The following is a 27,675-nucleotide window of genomic DNA, read 5'->3' as shown; positions in this document are numbered from 1 at the left end:
CTACGAGGTTGCCTTGATGGAGGGTGTAGCTCCGTCGTCATCTCTCGTGAAGAGCCGAGACCTCGAACGCACACACGCCGACCGGCATTGGTCTGTGCAAAAGGTTCACTCCTGTGCGCTCCCACCACCGCAGTTTCAAGTCAAAAGGAGAAAAGCATTTGGAACATCAACAACAACAAAACGCCAACACACACATTTTCAGCGACAGCTGACTTTCGTGACTCGACGGTTTGCACGACCCAATAGTTCAAAGAGTGCCAGTGTTTTTCACCTTTAGGAAAAATCACCCAGGAGGAGGTAACGAAATTCATTTCCACATATTTCCAAGTTGATACATCGTAGAAAACAAAAGACATTCCAGCTGACAAAGCCTTTTAGCTGCGTATATCGCTGGTAAATGTATAGCCGCTGTGTGGTATTCGTAATGTGATAGGATCAACCGACGCCGGCGTGAATCACAGGTAAAAAATGGAAGAGAGAGAGAGCGACGCCAGAAGAAGCGAACGAAAATGAGTAGATGTATTTATACTCTCACGATTGTCATTTGCGCAGCTGCACGCGTTGGATGACACACGCACATTCACAATAGACCGCACGTCTGTTGAAACTATATAAGTGTACCATATCCAGTTTCATTGCAGTGGTGATACTTTTTAAATGGACATTTTTTGGTGATGGCGCTCCTTTTTCGTGTCTTTTATCTTTTTCTTTTTTCTAAATTATTATTGACACAGCTGAGTGCAGCTGGGCCCCTTTTGGTAAAAGAGTAACGTTGCTAACATAAAATTCTTCTTAATGAATTACTAGGTTTTTTTTTTCGAAAAGAAAAAAAAATTTCCCTCACTTCTACAAAGTCCGGAATTGACACCATCCGGCCATTTCACCATCAATTGCTTCCTCTAATCTTCGTCATCTTTTTCATGGATGAAGATGGACTGAAGATTGACACGAACTGGTTCGGGTGATGTGAATTGTATTCTCGTTATCGATCCGGTACCGCGAGTGTGTGTGTGTGTGTGTGTGTGAGTGTACAGCGTTTGTCGACCCCCCTTCTCCTACAACGTAAAAGGAAAAACATTGATTCCGGAGTGCGGAGAACCCACTAGGGGGAGGAGGGAAGAATTTTCGTGTTTGTAGTTTCGTGGATACCGGAGAACCGGATCAGCTGATAGTGACGTCATCATACAAACAACAACAACAGCAACTGCGTTGTTTCTTTTTTATTAGCTCTGTTGTTGTTTTTATTTATTTCCCCGTGACTGGTGTAGTCCCCGGCGTCGTCCGAGTGTCGAATGAGTAGCGGCGTGATTCTCAACGGCGGTTGTGCTGCCGAGAGTTTCACTTTAGGCACAGTGGAAGGCCATCGGGAAGATCCATCCGGAGAGACTTACGATGAGTGCTGGGAGCCGGAAGACTTGGTGGCCACCGTACAGTTTTTGGCAACATTGGATGACCGGTTACACGTGATGCCCAGCAGCAGCCCAGACGAACCGGATCCCGTTGTCGTGCTTTCGCCTTTCTGTCCCAACGACAACAGCAACAACTCTACCAACAACATCATTTCGACTGAGGAGAATGACGAAGCAGATGTAGGAAATCTCGGCGGAACGATGGATACGACGTCCTCTTCCGTTGAGGTTGAGGCCAACGAACCTCTTCTGCTCCCATCCAGCACCACCCTCCACTCTTTTGGGGACGCTTCCGCTCCCTCCGTTGCGTTGAGCGACATCACGGCAGAGGAGAATTCCGTCTCGTCAGCCGCCCAGACTCCGTCCTCTATAGAGGAACGATCCATCATCCGGACCTCCAACAAGCCAGCCCATCTCAAAAGGTATGGAACTTTTGGACAAGACCTTTTCTCAAGACGGAATATTTATACGACCAGGGCTATTGACGATAGTTAACCGATTTTTAGTGTCCCTATGTTTAAAGACTTATTGATCGATGAATGCTGTGCTGGAATATAACCCGCAACGAGGTCGGCCTTTCTCTTTATTTCTCCTTTTCTGGTTCACTCACGAAACCCTAATCAAACCCCTTGCGGAAATCGAGTTCTTTTGATTTTTCTTGTTGTCTTTTTGCCGAGACAATGAAACGCTCTTCATGTGTAGTACAACAACAACCCAAAAAAAGGGGAGGAGGACGAGGAGAGAGAGCGTCTCAATTTGGAACACGTGCCATAGGGGAACTCTACTACGTATACTACGACGACGTTCCAGCTGAACTCATTTGTTCCGGACGCGAAAGAGAAAGCCGAAAATACGGCGAAAAAAAACAAAACTTGTGTTACTCGCGCGGCGTATCTATATCTGTTTACGTGTGCACCGCCTACTGAAACAGTTTACGTTGCCATGGCGTTGACGCGCTTATATAAAGGTTATATGTCCCTTTCTCTTTCATCTCAATGTGTCACAATATGCCCATCCAGGAAGAACCCCAGCAGCACGTTAAGTATCGAAGAATGTTGAACGACCTGCTAATGCGTGAGAGGATTAAGTCGTCACCGTATATCGATTCGTGCGGGACTTATATGTGTATTTTAACACGCATGTCGAGAAGCCATTTGTCTGTCCATCGCGTTGTACGCACGTTGATCTCATCAGTGTCGACGTCAGTTGTGGCTCACATTTTGAGTTAGGAGCGTCGCTAAATTTGTATTGCACTTCTGCTGCTGCTGAGGTGTCCTTGTGTGTGCTGGGTGTGCTGGTTGTGTACACCTTTCGGATATTCTTCAAATTAGAAGCGACGCATTTGCCGAAGGCCAGACATGAAAGAAAAGAAATTTCTGCATAGGTAAGCTGGAATGTCGACGTCGATAACTTTGCTCATCCGTCAACTGTTGTGTATATGTCGGAGGGAGGGAGAGAAGAGAAAGACCAGAATATAACGGGGGGGAAGAAGAAGAAGAGAGAAAAAAAATGTCAGATTCGAGTTAAGAACATCCAGTCGGAAGGGAATGAATAGAACCAGCCGAGGAGGAGGAACGTGCGCGCTCATTGCAAAGAGTGTGACAACTGTGAGCTCTATAAGGGGGAAAAAGTATGAAAAGAGTGCTGGGGTTGTTGTTGATTTATCTATTCTTACACACAATCGTTTGAGAGGGTGTGTCATGTGGGGATGGGGGAATCGACGGCGACGTCGGCCAGCAGCGATTTCCAGCCCCGGCCGTATTATACATATAACTGCTTCCGTCTGGTTTCGCCGAGGCGCATCAGCAGCGCAGCAGCCTGGAGCATTTCGTTATGGTATCGATTTCACAGGGCAGTTTGTTGTTGGGTACGCAGAGCCTGCGAACTGCGAATAAATTAGCATTTCAATTGGATATAACCAGCCAAAAAAGAATTTCAATTACCTGTCGAAATTTTCGCTAACACGTTTCCAAATCATCCTCGCATGACCGGGAATTGATCGTGACTGGCAGATTGCTATTGTAGTTCTTCGTCGATATACTATAATTCTAGTATTGGTAATCCAGGCGAGACAATCCTATTATTAAGATAGCGCTTGAGAACACGGCGGCTCTCTATTTATTATCAAATTAAAAGAGAATATATAAAAGGCTATGATTTATGGGTCGTGTTTTTGTTAGTGGCCCCCTCCACGTGTAGGTATCGATCGATGGGTCGATCGAGTCGACAGGAGCACAAGGGAAACTTGAAAGAAAAACGCGATAAGTTTTGTTTTTGGTTACGGCGGAACAGCGTGAAACTAGAGACGGCCCTCACTCACTCACTCCGTGTTATCTTTGGCAGTCGACGGGAATGCATTATTATTACGATCCTCTTATTTTAGTCTGAGCTTCGATCAGATATTGAGAGCAACTGGCGTTTAGCGATAGGACACAACAAAGACTTCAAGTCCCCACTTGGCTTATTTTAAAATTTTAAATAAAAGTTGGAATCGATGACAACACAATCCAAAGTGGATGTGCCAGAGTCGTGAGGGGGTGTCAAGTTGCTGGTTCAATTCCGAACAGCAGCTCGTCCTCCAGCAGCGCTCCTTTTCTATATTTTTTTGTCGAAAAGTTTATAATTAGAATTTTTTGGCTCTCTGTCTCGTTTGGTTTTTTCTTTTCCTTTCTCTCTCTCCTTTGGCGTCCCAATGTGATGTGAAAACCATTTGAATGGCCTCCAGCCGCGGGGAGCTGCTTGCTGCAGGCCTGCAGCAGCAGCAGCAACACATAAAATAAAAAGAGAGTCTGCTGTAGATGAAGGTCGTGTGTGCGCAGCAGCTTTTTAAATAGTGTCGGGGAGGCGCCGCTATACTATTTCCCCGGAACATTAAATACCGATCCTGCTGGTTAAAATGGAGGAGAAATCTTTTCCACCTGCTCATCCATCAAACAATTCAAACAGCCAGCACTGAAAGGGGGGTTTTGATCATATTTTTCGGGGTCGTATGTGCTTCATTATTCTAGCTGGCCCCAAGGATCGCTGGAGAAATTCTATTCATATTTGATCACATTAGATAAACAGAGAGAGGAATTTCATTTTGATTTTCATTAAAAAAATATCATCGGCGCATTTTTCGGTTCCGCTCTGTTGATGATGATGAAAGAGAGGGCAAAAATCATCAACCCGACCTTCTATTAGGCCTGCGTACCACCAACTGTTCCCATTCTCAAGTAGCCATCAACTAGAAAAAACATTGAAACAGATCGAGTTTTCTGTTTGTTCGCAACGCACAAACACACACACACACACACGATCCATAACAGTAGAGGGACACACGCGGTGGATTTCCGGCCTCCATATATACACTGTACAACACATATATATGATCCCTTCTATATAAAAGTGTACACAAGGCCACGATCTATCATAAAAAAAAGCTTAATATCCTGCTGACCCGATGATCATTTTTTGGTCGTTATTGTGGGGAAGTTGCTGGTAATACGCACTAGTTCCAAAATATCTTCCTCCCAGATAAAAAATGACGTGCGTAGTATATACACCGACAATTAAAGGCGGGATATGTTTAAACTTCCTGGATGACCTCATGAGCTCAGCAGGCTCGTTTGGGAACACCGCCCACCATTCCTAATTTTTTTTTTTCCTTTTTTTTTTCTTTTATTTACTCTTTTTATTTTTGGGGAAAAAATGTGGAGAGAGTAGAGCTCTCAAAGTGTGTGTAATATATTCATGCAATTCGACCGAATCATGCTGACTTTCATTGCAAGGAAGCGTATGGATGATGCGTGTCGAAAGATGACGAGAGACAAAAAGAAAAAGTCGTGTTCATCGTCCGTTTTGTTGGACGATGACTTGACTAGCACACGGACCTTTTTTTTTATTTTTTCAAATAAATTCAACAGAAAAAAAAAGAACAATTTTCCTGGTATATTTCAATTAATTGAAAGACTTTGTTCATTTTAACAAAGCACGATGTTGTTGGAATTGAAATCATGTGCGTGACATTTTATTATCAAAAAATCGATTGTGCAATAGAAACCAGTTTTATCCTTCCTCGTTTATGGTCCTGTTATATATATTCCATTTTTGAATGAAATGAAATGTTGGATTGAATTTTAAATGCCACCGGTTTTGTCGCTTAAGCAATTTTTGTTAAAGGGAATAATGAAATTCCCCGTCGTCCTTGTCCTCGTTGTGTAATGCCAATCACGTATGTGTGTTTCTTTCATTTTGATAAAATTGTATTGATCCAACTCTTGAAATTATCGATTGCTGGAGATAGGGTTTCGTTTGGAAGCACAAAGGGATCGATGGTCGAGACCCTCATCTACGAGAATCCACACAGCGATGAGGGAACTTCTGCCACGCCATCCGGTTGGAATAAGACAAACGTGAGCGTGAAGAGCAAGAATTTGCGGTCAGTCATTGGTTCCGTGCCGGAATCGCTACCCGAAGAGACTGTCGCACTACTCAGGTAAATAATCCAATTGAGTTTTTACAGCTACGCACTCGCAATCGAGCCCAGGCTGTTTATTGATGGCAAGTTGTCGTGATCGCTTTAGTGCACAACTTTAAAGCGGGAATCAGTCAGCAACTTATTGCCCGCTCCTCTCTTGTGCCTATTTCACGTGGCGAATGGCGATCGATATTTTTTACACCGAGATACTGTACGTCGGCATTTATATCCATCTATCTATGCCACCTTTTATATCGGCTCAGGTCGTTCACGAACGGCTTTTGTGCAGGGAAATGACTCGCCATAAAAGCAACAGATTGCAGAAAACGCCCCACCCTGTCATTTTAATAGCTTTATTGAATGAGCTCATTAAACACTGCGTTTCCTCCTTTTAGAAAGAGAAAAAAAACCCTGAATGCATACAAATAAACTGTCCAAAGTTTCCATTTTTGATTGTGATGAATCGACGTGAATCACGGAAAGTGTATTTCACAGTCACTAGGTGGCAGTTTGCATAGAAAACGGGGTGTAATTCAACGAGTTTCATTAGCTCTAAATTTAAAAGAATACATAAGACAATAAAATAAAAGTGGTAATCTAATAAAAGGTGACGAGGTAATTTCTTGGTTTTATATCCCCCCTAGAGGCCGGTACTGCTAACGCACGATTTTTTCTCATCAAAGAAACTGGTTAACCAGTTAATCCCCATCCGACAACGCTGTACTCGTATGGCCTGCAGCGACGTTATTATTTCTTTTTTTCCTCTTTCGTGCCCGTGTCGTCGGCTCTTTTTTTTCCCGTACGTGGCTTAACGTAGACAAAGTTGTGTAGTGTTGCACCAAAGCCGACTCTGTTCAAGTTTAAACGGGTACTACCAACCACTTGAATCCCCTCACCGGTAAGGAAAACGTGTGCATTTTGCATCTCGCTTCTTCTCGGCTTCCTTCCATTTCTCCTGGCCTAGGCTCGAAATCGGTTGTTTATATATACAGGGGCCCCACCCATGTCCGGGCGTCTGTAAACAACACAATCGGCCCGGTATCCAACCCGTTAGCAGTCATCCACAAGTTGCTCTATTATTAATTGTGTATCTACTTAACTTTTCTACTCACATTGCCCGTTCAAGGTGAAATAATGCTGTTTTGATAGTTTCATACCTTCACAGTCAGGTCCCGTTATTCTATGATTTGGTTACTTTGGCTTAAGCAGAAGCCACACAAGAAGAATATCCTTGAGCTCTGTTGTTCGGCTGCAGCTGACCTAAAAGCAATGGAACTGTGCTGTCATTCAGTGTGCGTGCTGGTTTATATGAAAGGAAGTAGGGTCACCCATCGGCTTGTGGTTTGCAAAAGTTCTCTTCTTCCTGTTTTGTGTCATGATTGTCGATAAGCCTCATGGTGGCAACTAGCCAGCTCTCGCAATTCTATTTCCAGGTCACCCACTGGTGCTACCTTGTAATTAAAATGGCACACAGATTGCACGGCATTAATTTCTTTGGTCACATTTGGCAAATTCACCAACCTTCTATCTGTGGGTGCATTCCTTAAGGCCAGTGTTATGCGATGTGGGCTACTAATTTGTCTGTTGATTTTTTGAGCAGCAAAAGGCGGGCACGACTGTTGACATTATACAGGAGATTCCATTACCTCGCGAATGTGAAACCTTTAAAAGCAATCCCATTAGCCAGGGAATCCAAGGCAATGAAGAGAAAGGGCCATTGCAGTAGGAGAAGCAGCAGCAGCTGCTGGTCGGCGCTTTTCAAACAACAATCTACCTCTCTCCCTGTCTCTATGAAAATCTGTTGGATCTTTTGTTTTCTCTCTGTCGAGCAAAGTATTTCACCGAGATTTTGGAGGAATTCCAAGAATGCGCTCGCGTCGCGGCGCCCACGTTTTGCCTTGATTTCTGGTATATCATCGACTGCGTCGTGAGGAGTTGCTGGCTCGTTGCTTCGGTCAAGTGTACTTTGGCCGGCAACCTGGCACAGTTGAGCGCCGTTTATAAATAGATTGAAGCAACCCCCCCAAATGATATCCGCTCCCCAAGCGTTCTCGAAGGAAATCACGGACATCATCACTGTGTCCGCAACACGGGAAAATAAAACCTGTTTTCTGCACGGGGGAAAAACTTCAAGTTCATTGTTTTTTGGTTTTTGTTTTTTCTAGTTAAAAGAATTTTTCTTCGATTCTGGCAGTGGCATCTTTTCTGGAGGCTCCTGGGTATTTCCGCCATCAGCTGCCTTATTTTTCATTCTCTTAACGGGCTTGAAAACCCGCGAACGTGATGGCTGTACAGTACCATCATCAGCAAGTCTAATATTGTAGAGAGAGCTGCTGCCCCCCCGGAGGCGGAGAAGAAAAAAGAGATAGCGTAGTGATCCCGTGTGCTCTCACATCCCCGGTCGTGGTTGTTGTTTGTTGTCGATTGTCCGCGCGCATTCACGATTCGACCTCGCTGGGCTTTTTTTGAGGCTGCACGCTTGCCTCATCCCTCCACAGCTTTCTTTCTCTGCTAAGGTCCCTCATACCTCCGCCAGCTGCGAACACTGGCGGAGGCTGACAACAAAAGCTGGTCGGATGATGTTGTTGCAACTCGCGTTTATATTTAAGTGGTCGACCTTGGCATCGAAACCAAACTGGCGAAAGTGAACATCAAAATACTCCCGGAATCGTCTCCGTGATTTCGCATTTCGTGACAGTGGCAAATATAAAGCGTTCAAGCGATTTTCGGTTGCCATGGAAACTGCTAGTTACCAGACGGCAGACCCGCCTTTAAAGTAAGCCCGTTATGGGTGTGGGTGTGTGTGAGTGCGTGCATGTATGATGGGAAAAGGGAAAGAAAAAAATGTCTGATAGGGAGGGGTACACGAACGACTCTGTTACGTGACACGATGGATCAGTCTGATTGGCCGTTTTTGTTGATCGACACAACCGTCACCCACGTAGGATGTAACCGTTTAAACGATATTTAATCTTCTTTTTCCTTTGTCTCTTTGTTGTTTGAGCAGTGAATCGGCTCGTTCGGCCTCCAAAGTCCGAGTGACGTACTTTGAATCCAAACGACCGCTGACGCTACCATCGCCGGAGGCGTCTGATGCGGAGTGGGACGACATGGCCGAACCACCTCCGCAGCAACAACAACTCAATTACACCCGACAAACCAGGTAAATATATCAAAAAGAGCGAACATAAATGCAATTCGTCATTGTCCATCAAGAAAGTCGACTTTGTCCGTCGATCATCCATCATTTGCCAATTTGGTTGCAAATTAGACTTTGATTTGATTCGATTAGTCTTATTGTTTTAGCTTAATAGGGAAGTTGCTTTCATAAACGTATCCCGGAATAGCCTCCATCCGCTTTGTTTTTTGATTCAACAAATGCTTCCGTCACTCACTAACACAAACACACCGAGGGAACTCGGCGCGCGCGTGTGTGTGTGTGTGTGTGTGTGTGTGTGTCGTGATCGACAAGAGAGAAGAGAGAAATAGAGGAGGGAGGGAGGAGAGGGCAGGGCAGGGCAAGGCAAGCTAGGGCTGCTGCTACTACGAGCCAGACAGTCTACAACTCACGCGGTTGCCGTCGAGACGTCGGCGCACGCGTTCTTATCGTTGTACTCGTTTTTATTTTCGATATTTAGACGAAAATTTCTTCGTCTATTTCTGTATTTAAAATTGGTTCACTACCAAAGTGATCCTTGTCGAGTGGATTAGACGTAGACCCGGGGACTACTGCTGTGCTGTTGTTGCGTGCGTGTGTGTGTGTGTACGCGCGTATACGAGTGTTTGGGTACTTGAACGGGGACCCCGTCGTTTCCCTTAGCAAAAATCTTGGGTCGTCGACGAAGGGTGGGCCGCCAGTTGAGTTCTCTTGCGAGTGTGTAGTTTTTCTTGCCGAGGGCAGTTTATATTTAGACGATTACGCCATCGTCTGCTTCGGAGGCGTCGGGAGTGTCCGCTGCTCTATGACAGTCGTCAAACAGCTGGCAGCAGGACTGTGTTAACGCCGTGACCGTGAACGTTTTGATCACTGTGATTGATCGAATGAGTGCTGCCCTGACAACCGAGAAGCACAAATGCCGGCCATGAACCGATCCCACGGAGGCAGACTCTATTACGTTCTACGCCTTCCCGATGGGACCAGGTACAGATCGAGTTGAAACTCGCAACGACTTAATCCTCCGCTTTTTTACGTCTCGCTAGGAACTCTAGCTGTCTCACAGCAGCGCCATATCCTTAAATTGCTTCTGACTTGACGACTTGGTATTATAGAAAAAGAAAACCGTTTTGTCAACTCAAACGGCTTGGAATAGATTCGAGTCTTGTTGATTGGTTCCAGCGGGACACACACGCGTGCAACGCCATGTTTGATTTGTTCCAGACTGCTGCTCTAATGGAATAAAATTAATGAATGGGATCCTCCCAACGAATCTTGATGGATGAACAGGCTGAATGATGTCACGTGTTTCTTGTTTGTTATTTTTTTATTTTTGCAGCACGGAATCGGGTCAGGACAATCCATTCCGGCCGGATGGCGATCTAAGTCGGGAGGCGGACGAGCTCGTCGAATTGCTTAGAGGCGGACGGGTGTCCATCTCTGAAGTGTTGAAGAACAAAGAAGGAGTCCCTTTACAATCACAGCCGACTTTTGTTGATGATGAGCAGCAGCAACAACAACAACAAAGTCCGGAGCAAGCTGTCCAGCTGAGCGGATCACCGCCACGGAATGTTTCTACCCCTTCGTCACCGCCCACCAGCAAAGCTGAATCTCCAGACGGCGGCAGAATCAACGGCAATTTAACGGAGCAAGAGAAGAAAGCTGCAGAGGCGGCCGAAAGCGGTGCGATCGAAGTCCAGCGTGGAGTCGTGGCTCCCGTAGCCGGCGAGAGTCAAGTCGAACACGTTGTGATCAAGAAAAAATCCAAGTGTCAGTGTTGCGTCATTCAGTGATGATCACCGGTGTTGTGTGCTGATTGACTGTCGCGGCCGTCTCCTATCGCTGCCTCAGTTGGACTCTCTTTTTCTTGTTTGCTCCTTTTTTTCATAATTATTATTATTATTATTATCAGTTTTTTCCCTCTATCTCTCAAGACTTTTTGACGCGGTTGACGCCCAACTATTGGATGAAGACTCCCTCTCTCTCTCCCGTTCTGTCTGTGTCTCCTATAGATTCATAATATTTTGTTTTATTATTTATTCATTTTTTTTTCTCTCTCTCTCAAATGGCGGATTCGGGACAATTACTAATCGTCTTCTATGGTGACTAGACAACCATAGTTGTTTTTACCCTTAACAATTCCTGTTCCGGAATCTTTTTTTGACTAAAAGTCGTGAGAAGGGTGGAGGGGGGAAGAAGAAGAAGTTGAAGAAGAGGAGAAGAAAAAGTTCCGTTGTATTTCTTTCATCTATGAGTGAACAGAAACTTTGAATTTCCTTTTTGGGGGGTCGAAGAAATATCGAGTTTCCTGCCCATATATTTGCTAATAGTACACACACAACCGTACGGTACTCTTTCGCTCCTTTATCTTTATTTAACCTTTGTCCCGCAATAACCTCTAGTACTCCCAATCCTTCGATTCAACATACTGCTACAATGCTCTATTCACATGTGTAACTTGTGGTACATAGCTCACGCTGCGGTTCGTTCGTGAGTGGGGAAGAAAGGGAAGTGAAATGTCAAGAGATGAAAAAGCTAAAAAACAAACAAAAACAAGGAGAAGCTTGGCCATTGGATTTCGACGACAACAAACAGTGTGACGGGGGACTTTAACAACTTGTACGACGTCCTAAATATATCGGTGTATGATGTACATATGTTTTCGTCTGCGTGTATTCCGGTTTTTTTATTTCTCCATTTATTGTGGGAGGGTTTAGTTTCCATTCTATGGAAATCTTTTGGGTTTGCTGCTGCTGCCGCTGCTTTATATTATTATTTCTATATTTAATCGTCGTATTGTAGGTTCATATAAAGATATCCTGCTGCTTTCTGCGTTTGGATGATCGGGCTTTAATTATGACGACGCACACACGGTTTTGTTCAGAGGCGTTTCATCATCCCACCACGGTGATCTTTGAACACTTGATTCAAAGACGGAGCACAAGGTGCTGTCCCCCTTTTCCTTCTCCCACCATTATTTGGAAATCCATTGGCCAATTTATGTAGACCGTGTCAACGCCAGATGACATTAGTAAGTGATGTCGCCGTGTCGACCACGATTCCATTTGACAAAAGCTAAACCAAGAAAGCCGCAACCGAACGAAAGGATAGCTTGCTCGTGTTCTGACTCTGTCGTCGTCCCACTCCTGTCGTGTATGTAAACACTTTTGAAATCGCAGCCTTTTTTCCACGTATTCTCTCGCTCTTAACCCCCTTTCTTCTCTTCCCCTTCCCACCGACGCCAGAAGCAAAAGAAACAACCTAAAAATGAGAATGGAAAGAAGTGAATATATTCAACGTGAAACAAAAAAGGCCACTTGTATCTTCATTTCGAAACAAAACAGGAACAAAATCCTATTTACGTCAAACACGGTGAAATGTTGTTACACAGCTAAAAAGTTAAAAATAAGAGAAAAATATGTCAGTAGCTGAAAGAGAAAAAAATAAGTTTCAAAAGTTAAAATGCAAAATAATAAAATTAAATGCAAACAACTTTCACGCATTTTCATCTTGCGAGATTATGGGACTATAATCGGACTGCCGAGGGCGAGGTGACAACGGTTCTTGAGACGCACGAACACGGGAATTATAGACTCGTCGTCGACGTAAGACGAAAATGGAGGTGGCTATCACAATGCAGATCAATGCCAGCGCCGATAGGAATAACGTCAAAATCAGGCTCCCATTCTCAGCGACCTTGGCCCGCTGAGCGATTTTCAGAAAATGGTCGGTCATGGTAGGATCATTGCGGAATAGGACGTGTTTTCCGTCCAGGCAAGACTTCATGTCGTTGACCATCAGGTGAGAGATGGTGCAGATGTGATCTCGAATGCAGGCGGCGTCGCAATCCTGAAATACGTGCCCCACTGTGTTGAAGAAGTAGCTAGGGTAAGCAAATAAGAGAGTTAGAGGTCTGAATTATTCAAGCAAGAAAAAGAAAGCCCATGGCTTACTAGCGCTCGAAGACTTTGGGATCTGACAACATGTCTCGGTAGATCGATAACATGTTCGCCGGACTGAGATCTTTCACGCCATAAGCAACTGTAGCTTGATAAAGTAGTTGCCATTGAGGAGTTGCCTGTGTTTTTACAGCCATTCCGGTTAAGTTGAAATAATATTGCCTGGAAAAGAAACGGTAAAAACAACTTGACCTAAAATTGACGTGAAAAATTAGCATACCAATAGTCTTTTATTCCGTCCGAATCGTAGCTGTAAAGCCTCAGGGATGGATTGACCCCACCCGTGTGGAGCCAGGGTGTTACCGATGGCGATACGAAGGCTACACTTTTCACTTGGCCTAATTAGAATGAAAGCTTAATATTTTCTCACTTGGAAACAAGACAATGATGGATGGAGATTACTTTGGTTGTTGGCAATAATGCGAAAAGAATCGGTGTGGGTATGGCCGTAAACTTGAGTTAGAATAACGTCCCCATAAATTTGAATAAGCTGGACGTAGCGATCATTCTGACCAGGATTAAAAAATGGCGGTCCTATCCATCTCTCGAAATAACCAGGCGGGATATGGGCTGCAATGAGGACCTTTGAATGATGAAATAAATTAGGTTAACAATCTCATTTCGGATGTGCTTCAAAACAATAAACTAGATTAACGTACTTTGGACTTCTTTGATTGAGCTTCCTCAAGTTGAAGTTCAAACCATTTCAGCTGCCCACAAGGATCGTCTTGGTTGCGAGTCAAATTGTTGGGTTCATTGTACAAGTTTGTGTTCAGGATGACAACCTAATAACGAAAATTTTCTAAACACTGAAAAAATAAGCAAAAAGAAACAAATTTCCAGTACCTTTAATTCAGGCGTTACGTTAAGCGAATAGAATCCGCATTTCCCAAAGGACTCTTGCGCTTGCTTGTCTAAAAGTTCGTTCCAACCGCCATCTCTGTTTAAAAAGGAATCAAAATTACCATTACTTCATCATTTTTGTGAAGTTGCATGAATCAAAATAATTCATGCACTTCAAGGAAACCAAGACAATAAAAAAAAATGTATCTCACGTCAAATATGCGTGATAAAAGGCTTCAGCTTCAGCTGGATAAAGGTCTTCAGGAAACACATCATGATTTCCAAGCACAGGAATTAGGGCTAAAATATGGTTGGTCCAAAACAAAAATTAAACATTTTTCTTTCGTAGCAAAAATATAATCTTTACTGGTGTTGGGAAAGTTTTTTCTTATTGCGTTGCTGACGTTACGAAGAGAGGAAAAAATCACTGACCAGTCAGGAGATGGATCTTTGACGTGAGGAGTATTGTCTCTGTGACAGAAAAAATTAGGTATTTTATATAAAGATTTTATAAACAAAATAATTATACCCAGTCCAAATGATAAAATTGGGAGCAGCAGAGTTTTCAGCCATTCCTCTGATTGAAAATTCAATGAGATCCCAAGGGGCATCACAGCTGTACATCCCATACTGACCAGCACTTATATAATCACTGGAATCAGACTTGGCAGATGAGAGCAGCTTGTGCTCTTCATTTGCATGGCACATTGATCCTGGGTCTCCATCTGTGCTGTATCGCTGATCCCAATGAAGATCTGTCAGCTGCCAAAAATGACCTAGGAGTTCAAATGTAGGTATTTACATTTATATTAAACAGTCCGTACAAGAAATGCTTTAACATACCTGGCTGTTCTGCTGATAGTTTTATAAAAAAGCTGCTGAACTGGATCAAAGTGAAGAATATTTTTACCGTTCCTGAACTAAACTCCCACTCTCGATGCCAGGTTATCACCATAGCACACAATGGAAGGTCACGAATAATAAAAATAGGACAGTTGATCCTAGAAATAAAAACAAAAACACGGTAATAAAAGTAAGAGCAACAAATGTTGTTGAGTGCCTTTCAACACTCAGCAAGTCATTGAACAGTTATTTGAAATGAAACAAATTTCTGAAAATTACTCACTGTGACTTCTCGGAATCTGTAGGGGGGCGGAATGAACTCGCGACAAGCAGACGTTTGTCATTTCGAAGCCGATCGATTGAAGCGGAATCGGCGAATAAATCGTAAAAATCCCAACCAGGCAACACTGGTCGTCTGCAACAACACGAGTCTCTTGAGACAGTAAATTTGACATGAGTTAAAATAACATTTAAGTCAAACACAAGTGGAAATTTTGAACATTGTATATATTTGAAAATGAGTAGGTTGAATTACGTTGATAAAATAATTCTAGCTCCGATGGTTCGTATGGGTACGTTACCTTTACGTCTGTTAGCATTACGATATGGAGCAGATATTGTTTACACCGAAGAAATTGTTGATAAAAAAATGGTTCGAACTAAACGAGTTGTCAATGGTAACAATAGCTTATAAAACACAAAAATATGAATTGAAAATGACTTTTATTTACATTTTACAGAAATCCTAGGAACTGTTGACTTTATTGATGAATTTGATGGAAGTGTGGTGTTTAGAACCTGCAATGAGGAATCCAGTCGTGTAGTTTTCCAGGTTGGAACAAGTGAAGCTGAACTAGCCCTTAATGTAGCCAAACTTGTGTAAGAAATAAAGTGTATTGAAGTTGGTATGAGTTTAAAGAACTACATTTCAATTCATCTTTATCATTTTAGAGAAAAGGATGTAGCTGGTTTTGATGTTAACATGGGATGTCCTAAAGAATTTTCCATAAAAGGAGGAATGGGTGCTGCTCTCCTCAAGCAGCCAGAAAAAGTTAAAGATATTTTGACAAATTTAGTATCAAACACATCAATTCCAATCACATGCAAGATACGACTGCTGCCTACCATAGAAGAAACAATTAGTCTTGCCAACATAATTCAAAACTGTGGTGTTGCTGCAGTAGCAGTGCACGGAAGAACTAAAGAAGAGAGGCCTCAACACCCAAACAATAATGAAGCTATTAAAACAATAGTAGAGAACCTCAAAATCCCTGTTATTGCAAAGTAAGCTTCCAAGTTTCTTTATTGGATTGGCGTGATTAGTAATTTTGTTCTGAATTTTCATTAGTGGTGGTTCCAAGGAGATCGAAACGTACGAGCAAATCTTGCGTTTCCACAAGGCAACCGGCGCATCGAGTGTGATGATTGCCAGAGCAGCTCAGTACAACAGTTCTGTTTTCCGCTCAACGGGTAAACTGCCGCTTGATGAAGTGATCCCGGAATATTTGAAGCTTTGCATCGAATACGACAACGTTTTCTCCAATACCAAGTATTGCGTTCAAATGATGTTGAGAGATCTTCAGGAGACTCCAATGGGAAAGCGCCTCCTGGATTCAAAAGTAGAAGAAGAAATCTAGTAAGTTTTTGTAATATTTTTACGATTCAGTTTTTAACAAATTTTCATTGTTTTTTATTTCTATAGTCAAATTTGGGGACTTTTTGATTACTACAAGGAGAAACGGGAAGAGTTTAGGCAACAATCGTTCAAACTAAAAGTGACATTACCGAGCATGGGCCATCTGGAACCGGCGAGCAAAAGGGCCAAAACCGAGTCGACCTATTTTAGTCGGGTTTGCGAAGACAACGAGGTTATCAAAGTCATGATTCCACTTCGAAAACCTTATCAGAAGCATATTCTGCCTAAGACTGTTCTACATGAGTATGCTTGCAAAGCTCAACATAGCAAACTTCCCTTTTATCACTCAGAACAAGTTGATAAGCTGTTTTTTTCAACCGTCGTCGTGGAAGGCCAACGATACGCCAATCGTTACTTGTAACTTAAAAAAAAATGTTTTAGCACTTGTTAACTCTTAATAAAGTTTCGTTTTATCAAACAGGGAAAAAAATAAACGGTCCAGCGAACAGGCGGCGGCCCTGGCTTGTTTACACGCCTTGAATCTACTGCCAGCTTATATCATCGATGAATTTCCTCAATCCACCAAATAGGTCTTGCTTACTCAATGACCAGTAAGGAATAATAAATTTCAAAAAAAAAAAACCTAACTTGTGGTATTTCCCCTCTCCCCAAGAGGGGTTTTTACCTATCCGACTTGTAATCTCTGATAACCTCGTTGGACAAAAATTGAACCGGAAAAATCGGGCTAAAACTGAATGTTCCAATAAACAAGAGATAAGTGCAACAACCATATCTTTCTAGTGTGCTTCAATGCTTGTGTCTTGTGTCAATAATGTCAAATTGTTTAATATTGCATGACGAAAAGTGCTCAACTCCGCATTGACGCGCTAGGCAAACATTTCGAATGTCAAACATGGGTGGTGCAATCTTATCTCTGCTGAAATTTGGTGTACTACTTTCAGTATCATGCGTTTATTTTTAATTGCTATTTTGACCAAATAGCATGCAGCCAATGCAGGGTAACTCAACAATTCCTAGGGAATTCAATCATGAGGAATGTTTGTTTTCAACCGGCTGTTTGTAAAGGTGAGGGAGTTGTGGATAAAAACAAAAATATCGATCGCCACTGTTTGAACAAATAAGTTGAATGCGCCGTCGTGAAACATCGAAAGGCATCCGCTCGGTGGTTTATATACAATCCTAAAGGCAGATGGGACATCCAGCGATGACTCTACCTAAACAAACCAGTACCATGTGGTTTTCCACATAAACAGCAGTTACGCCGGCTATCTCCTTAGCCAGGGGAAAATTGCTGTCGAAACCCCGAATCATTTTGCGACACGCCGTCGCTTTTCTTGTGCAATGTCTGCCTTAATCACATGTAAAAATATCCTGATAAAAAATTCCTACTAGTGTCTATGTACAGATATATCCCCCTTGCCATTTGATTTAAATGAGTGTAAATACCATGAAAGAAGGAGGGGGTCTATTTTTTCGCAGAGCGGAATGTGGGTGTTTGTTGACCTATCGACTCCAGCTCGTTAACCCAAACGCGTTGTTTGACTTCGTTTGCTAACTAAACCTCTCTTAGCGAAGAGATAGAGAAAGGCAAGAGCAGCAAGGGGGACGGGCTGGTTTTTCTTTTCCTGAAGATGTGTGTTATACTGATGTCTACTAAGCTTTGTATATTTGTTTGCTTCAGGAGCAAGACGCGTGTGCCGACGCGGACTCTGAAAACTGGCCGCGGAAGCGCGTCTGGTATCAACCCATCAAAACATGTCGGCGGCGGTAACCGCGTCACTTTTTTCACGTGTTCTTTTTCTTCTCTCTCTTTTTCGATCCTCTGCCTTTTTCTTTATTTTGCGTCGATACAACTCAGATCCATACAGATATACACTATACAATAGTATATACTCTGCTGCTGTATTATAGAATTCGATTAGTATTTTCGGTTTTACCTTTAATCCGCTTGCGTGATCTTTACTTCGTTGCTCACTATCTATCTGAACTTTATGGCGTAACATATTTGAAGGCTTGTTTATTTTATTTTTTTCATTTATTATTTAGTTTTCGATAAGAAAGAGAGAGTCTCTAAACAAGGTCCGATCTTTGTCGACAGTGGCTGCCGTGTTTGTGATCACGTTATGCATATTGCGTTTTCTGATGGAATGTTCAAAGTTCTCTTGATTGACAATCCAATGTATTTGTTCCACTTGAAAGAGGATAAAAAAAGATGACGGGTTCATTATATAACTTAAGACAATCAGTCACAATGATTCGTCAAATTATGAAGAGACAAAGATCGAGAGACAATTCAACAACAAAAGGAGAAAAAAAAATCGCTAACGAACTGACGAATTTTAGAAATCAAAGGCACCAAATAAGCTTCACCGGTTTTTCATCTTTCTCGTCACACACCAATATATATATCATAACGATCGTTTACGTAATTCAGAAATAAATCAAAGAGGGGAAATACGTAGAAAGAGGGGGAGAGAGATGCAGACATTTTTTAATTAGACGCTAATGAATAGCACGTCACAAGATGTACATAAATATAAAGCCTACTACACCAATTAAAGTTGCTTTAATTGGTTTGAAGTTGCACACAAAAAGAAGACAAAAAAAAGTTGATTTTTCTTCTTTTTTTTCGCTCTTTCTTTCTGTCGCTACCGATTACTAACTATGTTAATGAGTTGACGAAGCGGTGATTGACAAGCTGTCCCGTATAGCAGGAGACGAGTGGGAGAGGCGTGATCTTCTCCCGCTGATCGGGTAACGGATCTGGCCGAAGGATATTTTCAATACTGAAAACAAACTTATCCTCACGCCGATTCAGTTGAGACTGCTGTTGCACCGTTGCTGGGTGAGTCGATGCTGGATGGATCATCCTCGGCTTTCGCTTTCGGCGGCGGTAGTTTCCGGCCTCGAACATGTCGTAACAGGCCGGGTCAAGAGTCCAAAATGCGCCCTTGCCCGGTCGACCTTTCTCCCGCGGTACTTTGATGAAACAATCGTTTAGGCTCAGATTGTGACGGATGGAATTTTGCCATCCTTGGCGATTTTCTCGGTAGTAAGGAAACCGATCCATGATGAACTGGTAGATGCCATTAAGGGTGATTTTCTTGTCTGTAGCCGATTGAATGGCCATGGCGATTAGTGCTATGTAGGAATACTGTACGTACATGTAATAGGTTAGCCAATTAATCATTTGGTGATTTAAAAATAAAATTAATAAAAAGTTGGGATTATTACCGGCGGTTTTTCCGTTACGGCCGCCGAGGGAATCAATTCCAGCGCTGGATAACCTTCACCCGCTGCTGCTGACCAAAGGTAACGACTGAAGGGACTGTAAGAGCCAAAGTGTTGCTGGGGCAACCATCCAGAAGGATTGCTCGGAATTCGAAAGTAGTCCATCAAGGTTTGCTGTGAACTAATAGCAGATGAACCGTCCATATTGTTGGTTCCCAAAAGAATGGAGCGGGCAAATTGTCGTGGCAACCTTAATGTCGACGAGAAAAAAAATAAAATTCCCCTAGGAACTTTAGTATCACGCCTGCCGATGAAGTCACTCAACAATAAGCACATCCCGGGCTGATAAGATACTGACACCCCCTTCACAAAACAACTCATAAAAACAACAAAGTCCGAACAAATTAAACAACAAACGCGGAAAGCCCAACATTCATTTAATCACGATCAATTCACGTGCTTTGTACTCTGGCTAGCTTAAAGAGACTATGACGTTATTGACTGACATATTACGCCTACCTGTGTTTGAACGAAGTTTGGACTCGTGTTAATTATCAGATAATTTCAATTCTGTGTCAAGTCGAAGAAGTCAACAAATGTGGACTGTACTTTGAATGGTTCGCGCGCCGTGTGAAAGGATTTCGACGGAAGAAACTGCGGCGGCGGCATCGACTGTCTGTTAGGTGGAAGCGGCAGGTTCGAGAGGCACTGGGCGTGTGTCAAGATCCAAGCTCCTCCTTCCGAAACAGCTTCTCTCTCTCTTTTTCTTTGATCTGGACGGGAGAAGTGGTGCTGGCTTGTTGGCAGAAGCAGCTCCATCGTCAACAAAACACACCGAGGTCTGGAAACGAGTGAAAACAACAGCAACACGTATAACTTGGTACATAACTGCCAGTCGACTATTTGTGACCGCCCACGCCGTTTGAAGAAGAAACAACTGCCACTTCTTTTCCTTTTAATTATATCGTTCACGAGTCGGCCTAATTAACTGATGAAGCAAACCGTTATCGACACACAACTCAAATCAAAAGGAAAACTTTGAAAAGAAACGATAAACTTTCAAAATAATAAGACTTTGTTATCAGTCGATAGTCGATCATTGTTCAAAAGGCCTGTTATTATTAAATTCAAATCGAAAATAAAAGATCCGCAACAAATTGTTGAAAACGCATTTAGAACTGTGGAACAATGGAATATAAAGAGAGCGATCTTCTCTTCACAAGTCAATTCGTCGTCAACAGAGTGGAAGTTAGGCCACCCACAAGTCCCAAAAAGACTATGGACGAATTGAAGACGCAAGCGTTGCTGGCTGCTGCTTAGCGCGGGAATAATAATACTAAAACGGAGAAAGAGAAAGACGTCCAAGTTTATTTGTTGTGATTGTTCCAAACGAAGATAAACACTGCAGCAGCAGCAGCCAGTGGAGCCTGACTCTACACTACTTCTTCTCTCCAACTTGTCTCCCCCTTCACTCTCTTCTTCTCTCTTTGCTCTATCAACACCATCAACAAACAAATTGTCTACCCTGTCCAACCCTGTCTAACTAACATTTGCATTTAGTCTCTCCCCCCTTTTTTTATTCAGTTGAGTTGTGGTGTCATTATTGCCAACTGAATTCATCCCTAGAATTGACTCGGGCGATATCATATGCTTCACATGCAGATGCCTCCAGAAATTTAATTACACAGAGTAACACGCGGAAAGAACTCGTTGGTCGATCGAAACCAAACAAGAGTACTGAGCTGTTGCATCGAAGAATGACTGAATAAGGGCCGCCGCCGCGTCTTTTTGAGTACATGTAGAAAAAAGAGAGCAAGACGTCATAGAGGGACCAAGATGTTTATTTTCCAACTTGCTGTCTGTTTGGTTTGAAAACACCACCGTATTTCGCCGCGCCCTATACCTCGCATCTGTGTGCCTGTGTGTACATAACGAATGCTGTGTGTACACAACCAAGACCCCCATCCAGAATTCAATCAGCTGGCAAATCGCTATGCTCAAGAAATATCTATACACATACAGTCGATTTTTATATAATCTTAAGTATTTGTGAACGCTGTCCTGAAACAATAGTCACGCCAAGTGAGCAGTGCAACAAAAAAATGTCTTTCCTCACTTTATCATCAGTATATTCTCGCAGATTTGTAAAACTTGGGCATAGAGAGAGGCATATTAGAATGAAATGAAAACGGCAGAACACGACGTAATGTACCGTACTGTTTACAAATATAAAACCCCCATCAACTGCTCAGTCAAGTAAAAGTTTAATATTTTTTAGTAGTATAAAGTAATTTATGTCAGATATTTTTAGGCAGTTAACAACTTTATTGTTATCGGCTCGGTGGTGTAGTCAGCTTAGGGATCATCTAGTGAACGGAGCACTTTGGGTCCCGGGTTCGATACCCCAAAGAACTTCAAATTCATTCCTGGACAGTCTCTCTAGGTATACTGGGGGGACTCGGGCCATTATAATATTTGTGCCCGGTCGAAACTCTTAATGAAAGTTTCTTGTTATAAGTGAATTTGATTAGTTCTTTGGTATGTCACTGGCCTCTGAAAATGCTTCGTTTTTTTTTTGTTATATAGTGTGAAATTGGGGGTACAATTTAAGATTCGAATTTCCCTTTTTTTTATGGAAGTTATAAATCATTCGCACGTTGAACTGCTTAAAAAGCATTGCGTTGAAAAAGTAAATTTGATGTGAATCTTAATCAGCATCTAACAAGCGTTTGAGTAGGTAGTTTATCTAAAAATATTCAAGACTTTTCTAATTTCAAGGATTCGTCGATTGAATTTTTTTTTGGTAAACTTGATTATACGTATATTCCCCATAATTGATCGAGTAATAATACCTGAAACTTGAGCGGCACGGGAATGTCTATTGAGTACACATTTTATTACAGAGCCGGCCCTTCTTCAAAGTAGAAAGAGGTCGTATTTCCGTCTTTTATCGAAAATAATTTGTACATCAACACGCGCCTGAGCAATATTTGTACACCTACACGGTTTCAAGTGAGTTGGCTTATTATTTGTAAATTCAAGCAATAATAATTTGAGATGAAAAGTAATGACGGAATTCTTTGCTTCAGAACAATTCAGCAGCAAGTATTTCTCAAGTATTTTTTATTGCAAATGGACTGGCTAAAACAGTACCATACAAAAAATTTATTTCCAGAAAACCCACACACACGGAATGATTAAATTTGTAAATAAACCGGTAGTAAAAATAATTGATTAGTAATAGCACTGACAGAACTTTATGATCAAGCTGCTGGGTTTTTCTTCATCAACTCCAAGTCAGATTCCATCATGTCTTTGACTAAGTCCTGTAAGGTTCATAAAAGATAAGAAATTATTATAGTAAAAGACAAAAACTAAACTAGACTATAAAAGATAAGATAATAAACTAGTTTTAGACAGACATAAAACAATCAACTTACCGGAAACGACACGCTGGGCTTCCAACCAAGAATTTTGCTTGCTTTGGATGAATCACCCAAAAGAAGATCCTGATAATTGAAGCATGTAAAAACGATTAAAAGGATCTCAATATCATCTAACTTAAAAAAACAACTTACGACTTCAGTAGGACGATAATATTTCTTGTTAATCTTAACTCGGACCTTTCCGGATTCTTCTTCAATGCCCACTTCCTCCTCTGCCTTTCCTTCCCACATGATTGTTTTGTTGATATGGCTGAAGGACATTTCAACAAATTCTCGTACACTGTGCATCTCTCCTGTCGAAATGACAAAATCCTCAGGACTCTCCTGTTGGAGCATGAGCCACATAGCCTGTAAAAGAAAGGCGCATAAGTAATGAATCAGATATGAATAACTCGTTTTGCAGGTTACTTACTTCGACATAATCTCTGGCGTCACCCCAATCTCTTTTGGAGTCGAGATTTCCAAGCTCAAATGTTCCATCTGACCTAATGAAATCTTGGGGACAGAACGTGTGATCTTTCTGGTTACGAAGGTCTCACCACGACGAGGACTTTCATGGTTGAAGAGAATACCATTACAAGCGAACATGTTGTAAGCCTCTCGGTAATTAGTTACGATCCAATAGGCATAAAGCTTAGCAACACCTTGTAAAATTAAAAATAATAATAATTATGACATGGTATTTACACATTGCTTCTAAATTAACATGAATTACCATATGGAGATCTAGGATAAAAAGGGGTTTTTTTCATTCTGAGGAACTTCTTGAACTTTTCCATAAAGTTCTGACGTAGAAGCTTGGTAGAATTTAACAGACTTTTCAAGACCACAAGTCCGGACAGCATCAAGAATTTGTAATGTTCCTAAAACATCAACATTAGCAGTATATTCAGCCAAATCGAAAGATACTTTGACATGGCTCTGAGCTCCCAAGTTATAGATCTCAGTGGGCTTGACTTCAGCAATAATCGTGACTAAACATGAACTGTCAGTCAAGTCACCATAGTGCAAATGCATTGACCCTTCACGATGGGTGTTCGTGTCGGCATAGGGCCTACAGGTGCTGAATTCTATCTGTGTTGAACTTGCTGGACCTTCTCAGTATCCTATGAACTTGATAACCCTTAGCCAAGAGAAACTCTGCCAAATAAGATCCATTCTGAAAAATAAAAATGAAGTAAAAATGTAAGTCAGTTTCAATCTCTCTGTAAGTTAATAATAATATGGCCAGTAATTCCCGTGATTGACGCACTTTTCTTATTGACAAGCTGACTAGTCATCAGAAATAGAGAAGTGATAAGAACTTTACTTTTACAAAAGGTAGTACAGTCCATAGTAAGCTCTATTTCATTGAACATTCAACAAATTCAACTTTCATTACCGTCATTTTACTCATTACCATGCCAAAAATTCAACTCATAGATGTGGCAGATATTTTTAAGTGTAGTTTCGACTGTGACCGCTAGATGCGGTGGTGTTATTTTTATTTTTCAATTTTAGAAACGGCGCGCCATAGTAGAACGGATTGGCATGTGATTGTGCCGGTGTGCTCAAATAAAACCGAGTTTGCATTTTTGTGTTCACATTCCCCATCTTTGTGATAAATTCCATAACAATGGCTCAAGCACTCAGACAACCAAGTGGTGCTCAAAATTTTGTCTCGTTGTTTAATAGCCTTTGTCAGAAATTTAGGTTAGTCGCCGTGTACAATAACGTCGAAAGAGACGAAGGTGAAGCCCAGGAAAGAACTTATTTCATCAGTTTGACTGTCGAGACATTTGGTATTTCAGGTATATATTCCATGTGCCTCATCAATTCAAAATTGTTTACTGTACTATTGTTTTAAATAATATCCAATCATTGATATTCATCTATAACACCAGTGCTAGGAATCGGGAAAGGAAAAAAACAAAAGGCCAAACAGGATGCTGCATTGAAATTAATGGTTCAGATAAGAAAGAGTTATCGAGATGGTGAAACCCTGAACAATGTCTCCAGAGAAACAATGTTCAGCTACTGTGAATGGTATGCACAAATATCGTTACAATTCTTTTCTGGTATCTTTAATCATTCCTCTTTTGTACAGGCTGGAACAACGTGGGTTTCTATATGATGAAATTCCTTTTCCACCAAACTCTGTTTGGATGCTTCAGGATTGGCTAATGATAGAGTTTCCTCTCTACGAGTACTGTGGGATCTTTGGGACTGACAATGGACATATTTGGAGTTGCAGTCATGGAGACCATCTCACTTTCGGTAGGGTTTATTTGTCTTTCAACATTTTTAATCAGAACATTGTTTGTTTATGTATTTTTTTTTTAATCAGGCCATGGAAAGACGAAGAAGAAAGCTAAAAACATGGCTGCCGGGAAAATGCTCGAAATTCTCCAAGCTGAACCTCATTATGAGTTCGCATCCCATTATAATTCAGTTCCCGTTTAGTTCTTACATTTCCGTTCAGTTCCTACAAAGTTTCGCTGTAAACATTGCAATTTATGTTTAAATTAAAAGGGCCGGGTCTGTTTTGTCTTCTTAGATATCTTCGTGTCTCTTAATGCTTCGCAGTTTTTCTGATCACTAGAAAGTCACAAGTCAGCTTGTCAATGAAAAAAAAACTGTGTTTATCAAGGGAATAACTGGCCAGGGTAACTTACAAAAATATTTCTTTTTTTAACTTTGATTTCTGTTAACTTGATTCCTTTTTTTTTCAGGATGGAACTTATTTGGCTGAGTTTCAATTGGCCAAGAGTTATCAAGTTCATGGGATATTGAGAAGGTCTAACTCATTGAAACACGGGTAGAATCCAGCACCTGTATGCCGACACGAACCTCCATCGTATGGGTCAAAGCATTATTTAAACTATGGTGATTTGACTGACAGTTCATGTTTAGTCATGATTATTGAAGAAGTCAATCCCTTAAATCTGAGACCTTCGTAATCAGAAAGGTTACATGTTTTGTCGCCAAGATTGCATATTAGGTCAGATGGAACATTTTGAGCTTGGAAATCTCGACTCCAAAAAAGAGATTGGGGTCACGCCAGAGATTATGTCGAAGTACGTAACTAGATTGGCAGTTTTTCATATCTAACTCTTTACTTATACGTCTTTCTACTTTTATTACAGGCTATGTGGCTCATGCTCCAACAGGAAAGTCCTGAGGATTTTGTCATTTCGACAGGAGAGATGCACAGTGTACGAGAATTTGTTGAAATGTCCTTTCAGCCATATCAACAAAGCCATCAGGCGGGAAGGAAAGGCAGAGGAGGAAGTGGGCATTGAAGTAGAATCCGCCAATCCGGTAAGGTCCGATTTAAGATTCACAAGAAATATTATCGTCCTACTGAAGTCGTAAGTTATTGATTGGTTTAAGGTGGACCATATTGACATCCTTTTTATCATATGCTTCAATAATCAGGATCTTCTTTTGGACGATTCGTCCAAAGCAATAAAATTCTTGGTTGGAAGCCCAGCGTGTCGTTCCCGGTAAGTTGACTCATTTGTGTCTGTAACTAGTTTATTTATAATCTTAACTTATAGTCTAGTTAATAGTGTTCGTCTTTAACTGTACTAATTTCTTATCTTTTTATGAACCTTACCAGGACTTAGTCAAAGACATGATGGAATCTGACTTGATGGAGTTGATGAAGAAAAATCCAGCAGCTTGATCGTAATTTTTCAGTGCCATTACTAGTCAATTATTTTTTCTACCGGTTTTTTTTACAAATTTAATCATTATTCCGTGTGTGGGGGTTTTCTGGAATTTAAATTTTTTGTATGTATTTGTATTAGTAAGTTGCAATTGCAGTTGCAAGGGGGACCAATAAGACGTTTATTTTCCAACTTGCTGTCTGTTTGGTTTGAAAACACCACCGTATTATTTCGCCGCGCCCTATACCTAGCATCTGTGTGCCTGTGTGTACACAACCAAGACCCCCATCCAGAATTCAATCAGCTGGCAAATCGCTATGCTCAAGAAATATCTATACACATACAGTCGATTTTTATATAATCTTAAGTATTTGTGAACGCTGTCCTGAAACAATAGTCACGCCAAGTGAGCAGTGCAACAAAAAAATGTCTTTCCTCACTTTATCATCAGTATATTCTCGCAGATTTGTAAAACTTGGGCATAGAGAGAGGCATATTAGAATGAAATGAAAACGGCAGAACACGACGTAATGTACCGTACTGTTTACAAATATAAAACCCCCATCAACTGCTCAGTCAAGTAAAAGTTTAATATTTTTTAGTAGTATAAAGTAATTTATGTCAGATATTTTTTTAGGCAGTTAACAACTTTATTGTTATCGGCTCGGTGGTGTAGTCAGCTTAGGGATCATCTAGTGAACGGAGCACTTTGGGTCCCGGGTTCGATACCCCAAAGAACTTCAAATTCATTCCTGGACAGTCTCTCTAGGTATACTGGGGGGACTCGGGCCATTATAATATTTGTGCCCGGTCGAAACTCTTAATGAAAGTTTCTTGTTATAAGTGAAATATATTATTTCTTTGGTATGTCACTGGCCTCTGAAAATGCTTCGTTTTTTTTTTGTTATATAGTGTGAAATTGGGGGTACAATTTAAGATTCGAATTTCCCTTTTTTTTATGGAAGTTATAAATCATTCGCACGTTGAACTGCTTAAAAAGCATTGCGTTGAAAAAGTAAGTTTG

General features: G+C 41.5%; 4 protein-coding genes and 2 pseudogenes across 6 annotated transcripts; 3 read left to right on the top strand and 3 right to left on the bottom strand.

Moving 5' to 3' along the window:
* The first annotated feature begins 61 nt into the window (after positions 1 to 61).
* LOC124192423 lies at positions 62 to 11,675 on the top strand. 2 transcript variants are annotated; one of them, XM_046585691.1, is made up of 5 exons: positions 62 to 297; positions 808 to 1,831; positions 5,695 to 5,886; positions 8,876 to 9,031; positions 10,362 to 11,675. In XM_046585691.1, the coding sequence occupies exons 2-5, from the start codon at positions 1,293 to 1,295 to the stop codon at positions 10,813 to 10,815; spliced, it is 1,341 nt and encodes a 446-aa protein (XP_046441647.1). In that variant the 5' UTR covers positions 62 to 297; positions 808 to 1,292; the 3' UTR covers positions 10,816 to 11,675. The 2 variants fall into 2 exon arrangements, with proteins under 2 accessions (XP_046441647.1, XP_046441648.1); XM_046585692.1 differs by lacking the exon at positions 62 to 297 and adding an exon at positions 545 to 643.
* A 646-nt stretch (positions 11,676 to 12,321) lies between these two features.
* Positions 12,322 to 15,078, bottom strand: LOC124192422 (acid sphingomyelinase-like phosphodiesterase 3b). 2 transcript variants are annotated; one of them, XM_046585689.1, is made up of 11 exons: positions 14,951 to 15,078; positions 14,668 to 14,825; positions 14,354 to 14,600; positions 14,192 to 14,295; positions 14,037 to 14,124; positions 13,828 to 13,921; positions 13,641 to 13,766; positions 13,384 to 13,564; positions 13,202 to 13,319; positions 12,976 to 13,143; positions 12,322 to 12,905 (listed from the first exon to the last, which is right to left on the bottom strand). In XM_046585689.1, exons 2-11 carry the CDS (start codon positions 14,777 to 14,779, stop codon positions 12,518 to 12,520), a joined length of 1,626 nt encoding a protein of 541 aa, XP_046441645.1. In that variant the 5' UTR covers positions 14,780 to 14,825; positions 14,951 to 15,078; the 3' UTR covers positions 12,322 to 12,517. The 2 variants fall into 2 exon arrangements, with proteins under 2 accessions (XP_046441645.1, XP_046441646.1); XM_046585690.1 differs by having other exon boundaries at positions 14,947 to 14,984.
* LOC124192424 (tRNA-dihydrouridine(20) synthase [NAD(P)+]-like) lies at positions 15,012 to 17,090 on the top strand. The gene is made up of 6 exons (XM_046585693.1): positions 15,012 to 15,344; positions 15,408 to 15,546; positions 15,619 to 15,951; positions 16,016 to 16,303; positions 16,370 to 16,720; positions 16,785 to 17,090. The coding sequence occupies exons 1-6, from the start codon at positions 15,185 to 15,187 to the stop codon at positions 16,891 to 16,893; spliced, it is 1,380 nt and encodes a 459-aa protein (XP_046441649.1). The 5' UTR covers positions 15,012 to 15,184; the 3' UTR covers positions 16,894 to 17,090.
* Positions 17,091 to 18,486: 1,396 nt separating this feature from the next.
* Positions 18,487 to 19,850, bottom strand: LOC124192425 (forkhead box protein L1-like). Its single transcript, XM_046585695.1, has 2 exons — positions 19,559 to 19,850; positions 18,487 to 19,478 (listed from the first exon to the last, which is right to left on the bottom strand). Exons 1-2 carry the CDS (start codon positions 19,757 to 19,759, stop codon positions 18,987 to 18,989), a joined length of 693 nt encoding a protein of 230 aa, XP_046441651.1. The 5' UTR covers positions 19,760 to 19,850; the 3' UTR covers positions 18,487 to 18,986.
* Positions 19,851 to 22,837: 2,987 nt separating this feature from the next.
* LOC124192184 lies at positions 22,838 to 24,122 on the bottom strand (annotated as a pseudogene).
* Positions 24,123 to 24,616: 494 nt separating this feature from the next.
* On the top strand, positions 24,617 to 27,048 carry LOC124192546 (annotated as a pseudogene).
* The last annotated feature ends 627 nt before the right edge of the window (positions 27,049 to 27,675 follow it).

The sequence above is a fragment of the Daphnia pulex genome, chromosome 4 (assembly GCF_021134715.1).
Source record: "Daphnia pulex isolate KAP4 chromosome 4, ASM2113471v1".
In the NCBI taxonomy this organism is placed as follows: domain Eukaryota; kingdom Metazoa; phylum Arthropoda; class Branchiopoda; order Diplostraca; family Daphniidae; genus Daphnia; species Daphnia pulex.
This window is presented reverse-complemented; position numbering and strand designations above follow the sequence as displayed.

Excerpts from the sequence above, each read along its gene's own strand:
- LOC124192423 (XM_046585691.1), top strand. The coding sequence starts at position 1,293 with ATGAGTAGCGGCGTGATTCTCAACGGCGGTTGTGCTGCCGAGAGTTTC. Across the intron at positions 1,832-5,694 it reads AAGCCAGCCCATCTCAAAAG|GGTTTCGTTTGGAAGCACAA; the intron begins GTATGGAACTTT and ends TGCTGGAGATAG. Across the intron at positions 5,887-8,875 it reads GAGACTGTCGCACTACTCAG|TGAATCGGCTCGTTCGGCCT; the intron begins GTAAATAATCCA and ends TTGTTTGAGCAG.
- LOC124192422 (XM_046585689.1), bottom strand. The coding sequence starts at position 14,779 with ATGGTGATAACCTGGCATCGAGAGTGGGAGTTTAGTTCAGGAACGGTA. Across the intron at positions 14,125-14,191 it reads AAAAAACTTTCCCAACACCA|CCCTAATTCCTGTGCTTGGA; the intron begins GTAAAGATTATA and ends ACCATATTTTAG. Across the intron at positions 12,906-12,975 it reads CCCAAAGTCTTCGAGCGCTA|CTACTTCTTCAACACAGTGG; the intron begins GTAAGCCATGGG and ends TGCTTACCCTAG.
- LOC124192424 (XM_046585693.1), top strand. The coding sequence starts at position 15,185 with ATGAGTAGGTTGAATTACGTTGATAAAATAATTCTAGCTCCGATGGTT. Across the intron at positions 15,547-15,618 it reads CTTAATGTAGCCAAACTTGT|AGAAAAGGATGTAGCTGGTT; the intron begins GTAAGAAATAAA and ends TTATCATTTTAG. Across the intron at positions 16,721-16,784 it reads CGATACGCCAATCGTTACTT|GGAAAAAAATAAACGGTCCA; the intron begins GTAACTTAAAAA and ends TTTATCAAACAG.
- LOC124192425 (XM_046585695.1), bottom strand. The coding sequence starts at position 19,759 with ATGGACGGTTCATCTGCTATTAGTTCACAGCAAACCTTGATGGACTAC. Across the intron at positions 19,479-19,558 it reads CCGTAACGGAAAAACCGCCG|TATTCCTACATAGCACTAAT; the intron begins GTAATAATCCCA and ends ATGTACGTACAG.